Genomic DNA, 9,023 nt, shown 5'->3' on the forward strand with positions numbered 1-9,023 from the left:
TGTTATTTCTCAATATGTAAGTGTAGACCTTGGTTGGTAAATATGTACCTTTTAGGCCTACGGTGTTAGAATTACTCATAATCAAATAACTTCTCAAATATTATAAGACAAAAGAAAATATTGTAAGCACAACTAATATTTTGGCTAATAATCAGTAACACAATAGAAAGCCTGCAAATAAATTAATATTTTAATATAATTATAAAATAGAAACAAAGAGAGTTAGTGAAAATGATTAAAATAAATACTGAAGCTCAGTGAGTCTTATCATCATTTTGCTCCACAGGGAGCGTAGCTGACGGTTTAGTCAATAGATGGCACTGTTATGGTGGTCTTGGCAGCTTTTGTGGGGAACTTTCTACCTTTTCCATAAAGTGTTTGGTGTTGAGTCAACGAGGTGCCCGGCCCGCCGTTAACCCTCAGTCATTCCACTGTTGTCTGTGTGGTACCTTCTCTCACACTTTAAGTGTTGTTAAAGGTTGGTTTTAAGTGAAATGTAAGATTGAGTTTATTACTGATATAGTTTTTATTGTAATTGGTAGTTTAATACGTATTAATTTTATTGTTATGGGTTAAAAGTAGTATATTATTAATAATTAATTTGTATGCTTAGGACATTATCCAGGTTATCTTATTAGTGATGTTGAAAGAATACGGTAGAAGCGTCTAATAGGTGGAGATTCGTCACATCGTTAAATTTAGTGATATTATATTCGTTTAATGGAATATTTTAGGCTTAACCACTACTAGGCTTATATGTATAAAATGAAGTATTTTAAGCGTGGTATACTTGACTATACCCCGGACTTGGTCTGCAACATAAAGTGAAATCTATTTATAAAGTAGTAATGCTTTAAGAAAAATACTTATGGAATTACCTTCAGTAATTTAATTATGTAACTAAAATATCTCCTTTGTTATGAAGACCTGAAATATCTTTAGTCAGTTCATGATGGCCTGTTTAATAAAATGATTGTGCCTCAAATATCCATTATATTAAGTTCAACTCCTTAATTGAATGAAAATTCTATAGTATTACGCTTCACAAATTATAGCCTCGGCAGTTAATAATTGAATTGAAGCTTTTTATTTATTTTTTTTAATATACCAAAGTATGCTTTAACTACTAGCAGTACGTGGCCATGCGTTGCTGTGACTCGGCAACCTTCCCTGTCCCTTTGTCCTCCCCACCATTCCCTCATCCCCACTCTTGTCCGATGCCTTTCCAAATGGTCTGATGTTCCCATTACTAAAATATAAGTTGAATGAAATATGAAGAAAATAAAAATTAACTATACTCGCGAAATAAACGGTATGGTAAACACTGAATTCCAACACAAATCCCACAAAATAAATTAAAAATTAAATGAAAGCTTTATCAAAGCAATGGGAAACAGAGGGAACTAACATATTTAGTATAGCAAGTGTTCTTGCATTCAACAGGTGGTTTGTGAAGAAAAGCATAGTTTTACCGGTCACGGGTGTGGCATCTATACTTTTACTTACAAAATGAACGGTATGGTAAACACGCCTAAATTCCAACACAATGTCGCACAAAAGATAAATTAAATATCGGTGTAATGAATACTTTAAATTTAATAATTTTAAAAATAAAAAGTTCGTAAATCCATAAAAATTTGATCAATGCAATCGGACACATTGAAATGCAATTCGTGACATATTTAGTGTAGCATGAATGCTGCTATTATGTGTAACTGATAGTGACATTCTTCAAAAACGCATGTTTTTACCAGTTATAGGGGTGGCATCTATATAGTTGGTATATAGATGCGCCTATTCTAATGCAACATTGTCAAAATTTCAAAGCAATCGGTAAAGAACTCTCGGAGATTAGCGAATTTAAACAAACATTTCCATTTTTATTTGTATAGATTTAGCATTGGCAGGCATTATTCAAAGGTTCACAATCTTTATAAAAAATGTTCGTTTCTTCAAAATCTCTAATCGCCGAAAGTGCTGCACAGATTGCTTTGAAAATTTTCAAAAAACGTTTAGTTAGCATCAGAGAAGGTTTCAGTATACATAATATAGATGTCACGTTTGTGACTGTAAAAAAAAATTCTCAGTTTTTTCATGTGGGGGAAATCTTCAAAACCTCTTCACCAATTGCTTTCAAATTTTGACACATTCCATTCAAATGGGTGTCTTTTTATATATTTCCTACCTGTACCCGCCACTCGTTGCTGTGGCTCAGTCTGGTTATATGGAAAAGTGTACGTTTCTAACAAGTTTAATTTCATAATGCTTGTGGGTGTACTATATTTTTACTTGTTCCATTATCTGTAGAGATAGATTTTCTGGTTTACATACTCTAGAAAACGCAACATATAATTGTCCTTTATGAGAAGCCTTCCGTGTCTAGATATAAACTGCACAATTCTGAAGATTGGCCCTGAACTTTGTTGATGGGGATTACAAACTACAGTCGAATTAAGTTTCAATATCTTAAATTGAAATGACATATGTTGGAATGGTAGGAATGAGGACCTCTTCACCAATGAAAGGTACTGTAAAGATTGTTGATTCTACGACGTTGCTGATTATAATTTTTTTTTTTTTTTTTTACTAGAAGGCGCGTACAGTTGTAAAGCTTTAGTTGATTGATATTTCACATGAAAATTGGCACGCAGATTTTAAATTGCCGTACACGTGATGGTATCCCTGATAGTGAATTCAAAAATTGTTGGATAACCAACTGCTTCCTAAAGTGTCGACGGACTTGTATCGAGGAATTACAGGTAATGTTTGCCTGAAATCTCCTGCAAGAAATATTAAAGTTCCCAAATTGGTCTGTTTCAATGCAAATCTTGTAATGATCGATAGAGAGTAACGATTTTTTGTGGGCCATTATGCATTCATCCCAAACGGTTTACATTTCTGCAATTGTTTACCCATGCCGGATGCTCTGGAAATGTTGCCCGTGGGCATTTCAATGAATTGCATGTTCAATAGCAATTTCGAAGTAGGAGTTCTTCCGCTTGGTAACAATGTCGTAGCTATTCCGGATGATGCAAGAGCTAGGGTTATGACATTTTGAGATCTAAATCCTGCTGGAATAAATCTAATTGGGAAGGATATACAGTTCCTCCTGGCGCACCTAAGATGTCTCCAAACTCTTTATTGACAGTTTTAATTATTTGATTGTAAATGCTTTTTCGCTAGAGCGTTAGCTTAATATTTGATTGCACACATAACGGATCACTGGTGTTCTCATCTTGTTCACGACGCAATTCTACATCGAACGAAACGGTAGTAGATAGTCGGTAATCGCACTTCCAATTGATTTAGAACTTTGTTCGTGATTTCTAAGCACAAATCTTCAATCATTATCAATGCTTCGTTTTCGATTTTTACTGTGAAATCGATGTTCATATTTGATTTTTCCTTCATATTCGATGAATATTTTCAGCCATGTGCGATTTATTTCTCCCATGACTGTTGGAGATGGAAAGCCGGTGGTCAATGATTGCAAACAATGCACGAATTAAATTTGGATGTGACGTGTTGGACGCGTCATTAATGCATACATCCCAGTGTTGGTCGTTCTTCAATAAATTCGGAGCATGACATGCACTACGGAAATTGGCATGTTTCGCTGTTGACAAATCTCAATGGCTGGAAAGAAGTTGGTCCGGGCACATTTACCAACAGCATGTGAAGAAGCATTCATCTTGATTAGGATGCACAGTGTAGTCTGTCTATCTTAGTTTATTTGAATATGCCAGGTTGTCCGTCGACAACCTGGTCGACGGTCTCCTGGTTTCTGTCGTTCAAATGATTTTCTAGTGACATCCCATGTGTAATACGTATGCACTTCAGAGCAGTGTTTTTGCAAATTCATCATTCTGATATAACGTTAAGAGAGCAGGTTACGTCGTAGCCGGTGGATTCATTGCTGTTGTACATTTGCAACTGTAAAATAAACGTGTTCTCCATTTTCTTGTTTTCAAAACCAACATTATACTTACGAACTATTTAAATTCAAACGCAGATAGACACGGCTCAATTTCGCCACCAATTGCACTAAAAAATATGAAGTTAAAAGAAGAAATAAAAAACAATGAAAAAAGAAACAAATAAGCTACTGGCAAAATGAACGGTATGGTAAACTCTGATCAATCCCAACGCAACGTCACGCAAAGTAATTAAATAAAAATGAAAATAAATCTACGAAAATTCAATTTATCAATGCAATTGGAAACATTGAAATGGAATCGAAACATATTTTGTAGTGTTGCTCTAACGTGCAACAGATGGCGCTTTAAAAAAAAAAAAAACTGTTTTACCTGTTACAGGCGTTTCATCTAAATAGTAAGTCTATAAAAACACGCACGTACTAGAATGGAACGTAGTTTCAAAATTTCAAAGCAATTGTGGAAGAACTTTCAGATTACAGCATGTTGCTCTTACATCCTACAGATCATGCTGTTTTTCCAACTTTTTTTTTCTCATGGACGAGACATGTATATAGTAGGTGTATATAAAAACACACGCCTATTTGAATGCAATGTTGCAAAAGGTGCAAAAGAAATTTTGTATGAAAATTTAGAGGCAATCTGTGAAGAACTTTCGGAGAGTAGAGATTTTGAACAAACTAACATTTATATTTTTATTTAGATACCGCCCCTGTGACAGGTAAAAGCATATTTCATAGTTTTTGAAAAACGGCGCAATCTGTTGCACATAATGGCAACAGGCACGCTATACTGGATGTCGAGAATTGCCTTTCAATGTTTTGGATTGCATTGATAAATTCTATTTTCATAGATTTCAATTTATTTCAATTATTAGTTATTGTGACATTGTGTGGGAATTGAGATGTTTACCCTACAGTTCATTTCCTAAGTATAGATGCCATATATGACAGGTAAAATTTTTCTTGGAAAAAGTGCCATCTGTTGAATGTAAGAACAACACAAATGCTTCACTAAATGTTAAAATTCAATTTCAATGTTTCTGATTGCACTGATAATTTGAATTTTCCTAGATTTTGATGTATTTTGATTTAATTTTGTATGAATTGCATTGGAATTGGTCTGTTTACTTGACCGCTCATTTCATGCGAATACTTTATTTTTTCATCTTCATTAAATTTGTTACTACTTTCAGTGATGAACATCAGACCACTTGATGTTCCCAATTTTATGTGAACTTCAGACCATTTGGAAAGGCATCGGACGAGAGTGGGGGATGATGACAGAAGTGAGATGGTGCGAGGGATGAGGGGACAGGAGTTTGGGATTGGGGGAATGGAGAAGGGTGGGGAGGACAGAGGGACACGGGAGTGGGGCATGGTGGGAAGGAAGAGGGGATGGAGTGGGGAATGGTTGGGTGGCCAAGGGGAGGGGGAATTTGACAGGTAAGGTTGCTGAGCCACAGCAACGCGTGGCCGGGTACTGCTAGTTAACCATAACTAATTCAATAGTTATTGCCAAGGCCTCTAACGATATCTAAATGAGACGTTAGTTTGTACCTAACTTCAGGTTAAGTTATTAATAGAACTGAATACTTATCTTTGCCTAATTCAAATTATGAATTTTAATAAACTAGTCTTTAAACATGGTTTCATGCTTTTATATATCTAATGTGGAAAGTGTGCCTGGGAGTTCATAAATTGCTTAACAGTAGTCTCGTAGAATTGTCTAATTTTGAAGCACCTAGATAGCTTGCCTAATGGACGCCTCGGTGTCCCATAATCTTCCCCTAACTAGCTTCCCAACCATCTTTAGTTAAATCAAGATTTTTGAAGCCGGACAATAAAGTTGCTGTACTAGTGACAAATTCCAAACATGCCTCTCGTTGTCAGTTATTGATGAACTTCTCGGTGTTATAACGTCAGTTATGTTAAAAATTCAAAAGTAAATCTGATGACTTTTGATCATGGTGGTTAATGACACTATTGTAAGTTTTGATTAAAAACTGCATTTTTTTTCTGTACAGATGGCGGTATTTGCTCTACTCTTCCTCGGTTGTATCGCCCAGGTAATTACTATATTATACCGTATTCTCAAATAATAAATAAATTGTAGGACACTAATAATTGCTCCCCAACAGATCCAGGGTCAGGCGTACCAACCATACGGCACCCATGCGCCCCTGCCAGTCGTCACCCCCACAACTTCCACCATCACCACTGAGGTTGGTAACAATGACATTACCCTTCTTAACCAACCTGTCATATATACATTAACACTTCGTAATGATGTATAATATTGCAGATTACCCTGACCCACACCCTGCGGGAGACTACAACCTCTGACGTCTGGGTTACTGAGCAGACAGCGATCACCCTGACAGTCACCCAGACCACCACCCAATGGGAGTTTGTTCCCCAGCAGCCACAGACGGTGACCTCTGTGATAAGGGTCACCTCCACACCGGTAGTGTTGGTGACGGCTACGGTGGGGGTCTACCCAGTGAGCACAATGGTCTCCGTCTACAGTCAATTCGTCACCACAACAGATACTGTTAAATACTGGCAGACCATCACCCACGTGGCTGTCACTCACGAGGTAACTATGTAGTCTTGAACTTGTGCAAGTGTTCTCTACATTTATTACACAAACGTCAATAATGTTTGTAATTACAGATCCAGACGGTCCCTGTGGTATCTACACAAGAACTTGTGCAGGATATAGTAACTACCATTACGCAAATAGTAACTACTACGGTTACTTCCACCACCGCCAGATACTATGCTTAAAGATGGATTATAGATAATTGGCACAAAGTATTGTAATAAACATCTTTAAAACGGTAAAGTGTTTTGTCTAATAATAGAAAGTGTTTGGATTTGAATTCAAAGTGAAATAAAATCTTTGATAAGTAGTGGACTCCCTCGTAACTATGGAATACCTCTGGTTACTATTCGTCAAATTACTAGAAGCAATAGCGTCCTCAAGTTTCCTCTTGAACCTCTTCCCTCCCCATAACTTTCTGGTACATTCCCCCTCCCCATCCGTCCCGTTGGCGTCGTGAGGGGGCTTGGTGGACGGCTGCCAGTGTGATGCTCCGTTGGGCAGTCCTGTCCTTTTCTGGCCTTGCACTCCTGCTGCTTTCTTCTCCAATTGTGCTGGATTGCTTTTCCTTTTCCTTCTGTTTCGTTTTTCTCCCCCCTCTTCTCCTATCTGCTTGCCGTTTCCTGCTGACCTTTTGCTCGTTCTGGTTCTTCCCTTGGACTTCTTCTATTTTGACGCCCGGGTGTTTGAAGAGGCATAAACTTGCACCCGTAGAACTGTAGTACCCGACGTAGAGAGCGAGGGGAACCTTTTATTGTCAATCCCCCTTTCGTCACTGAACCCGATCTCGACGGACTGTCGGTTTCTTAAGGTGGCGTTTGTGGGGCATATACTCACGACGCACCCCTAGGAGGCCCCGGCAAGATCGGCGATAGCTTCTTGTTGGGTCCCCCTCCCCGCTCAGCTCGTTGTCGCCGTGTGGGGGCTTGGTGGGCGGCTGCCGGAGTGTGATGCTCCTTGGGACAGTCCTGTCCTTTTCTAGCCTTGTGCTCCTGCTGCCGTCCTCTCTAATTCTGCTGGGCACCTTTTCCTTTTCCTTCTGTTTCGTTTTTCTCCCCCCTCTTCTCCTATCTGCTTGCCGTTTCCTGCCGACCTTTTATTTGTTCTGGTTCTTCCCTTGGACTTCTTCTATTTTGACGCCCGGGTGCTTGAGGAGGCATACTCTTGCACCCGTAGAACTGTAGTACCCGACGTCGAGAGCGAGGGGAACCTTTTATTGTCAATCCCCCTTTCGTCACTGAACCCAATCTCGACGGACTGTCGGTGTCTTAAGGTGGCGTTTGTGGGGCGTATAAGGGAAAGAGGGAAGGGCGAAAAGAGAAAAAGGAAACATGGATGGGGAAATGATCACTTCTATGGAGGTCATCAAGAACCTGCCAGGTGAAATCTAAGTAGAGAAGAGCAGAAAGAAAGATCAAGACAAGAAAGGGTGCGAGTCCGAGAGTCAAAATGAGTGGGCTCACCAGAAGCTAGAAGACACAGGGAAGAAGAGAGGAGAAACGGCACAAAAAGGCGACCCCGGATATTCGTCAGCACGTCACCCCAAAGAGAATGACGACAATTGAAGTCGCCCAGCAGGAGCACAGGCTCCTGCAAGGAGTCTAGGTTGTGTTTCAAATCGGAAAGAGAAAGCGGGACACTCAGGGGGAGATAAATGGAACAAACTGTGTACCATTTCCCCACAAAGATACGAGCAGCAGAACAATGGAGAGGCGAAGGAAAAAGTAAAGGAACAAAGGGAACACCAGCACGAATCAAGAGAGCAGAAGAATTAGAAGCCCCAGCAATGGCTGGGGGGGGGGGGGGGAGAGAGAAAGGAATAGCCATGAAAACTACCAGGACGAGCACCAAGCATCGGCTCCTGGAGACACACAAAGGGGCGAAAACCGCGAAATCAGATTTTGGAGTTCAAGGAAATTGGCGAAATAACCTCGAACGTTCCATTGAAGAATGAACAACGACGAGAAGAGAAAGGACAAAAACAGAGAACAAGGAAGAAACAAATGCGAAAGGGCAACAGAGCACGTTAAAGAATATCAGGGTCGGGATCAGGGTCAGCAAAGTCAGGTTTAGGGGGCATGGTTAAACTGAGCAAAGACGGAGGGAAGGAAACGGGGGAACAGATCAGAGGTGGGCGGGCGGGGTTCAGAGGAAGAGGATGAGACAACGGAGAGGAGCAATCAAGGACAGCAGCAGGAAGAGGGGGAGTAGAAAGAGGGCAGCGCACCTCAGCAAGAGCAGCAACCGAAAGGGAAGCAGGGGCCAAAGAAACCTCCATAGCAGGAACAGGGGGCGCAATCACTGAAATGGGAGGGGAAGGAGCAACAGAGCCAGAAGTAGGAGCCGAGGAAGAAAGCAAAGCCTTCTTACCCGCTAGGGAGGAGGAAGGAGAGGAGCCAGGCTTACGCTTCTGATTTAAAGAGACTGGTGTCCCAGCAACTACGTACCGGGCAACGGATTCCAGTGTCTCAACAGAAGCTGAAC

General features: G+C 40.0%; 1 protein-coding gene across 1 annotated transcript; it reads left to right on the forward strand.

Moving 5' to 3' along the window:
- Nucleotides 1-361: 361 nt before the first annotated feature.
- On the forward strand, nucleotides 362-6,782 carry LOC138352520 (uncharacterized). Its single transcript, XM_069305016.1, has 5 exons — nucleotides 362-478; nucleotides 5,962-6,003; nucleotides 6,076-6,159; nucleotides 6,240-6,533; nucleotides 6,611-6,782. The coding sequence occupies exons 2-5, from the start codon at nucleotides 5,962-5,964 to the stop codon at nucleotides 6,722-6,724; spliced, it is 534 nt and encodes a 177-aa protein (XP_069161117.1). The 5' UTR covers nucleotides 362-478; the 3' UTR covers nucleotides 6,725-6,782.
- Nucleotides 6,783-9,023: the final 2,241 nt, after the last annotated feature.

The sequence above is a fragment of the Procambarus clarkii genome, chromosome 54 (assembly GCF_040958095.1).
Source record: "Procambarus clarkii isolate CNS0578487 chromosome 54, FALCON_Pclarkii_2.0, whole genome shotgun sequence".
Classification (NCBI taxonomy): domain Eukaryota; kingdom Metazoa; phylum Arthropoda; class Malacostraca; order Decapoda; family Cambaridae; genus Procambarus; species Procambarus clarkii.

Coding starts and splice junctions, on each gene's coding strand:
- LOC138352520 (XM_069305016.1), top strand. CDS start 5,962: ATGGCGGTATTTGCTCTACTCTTCCTCGGTTGTATCGCCCAG. Junction 6,160..6,239: donor CTTCCACCATCACCACTGAG/GTTGGTAACAAT, acceptor ATAATATTGCAG/ATTACCCTGACCCACACCCT. Junction 6,534..6,610: donor ACGTGGCTGTCACTCACGAG/GTAACTATGTAG, acceptor TTGTAATTACAG/ATCCAGACGGTCCCTGTGGT.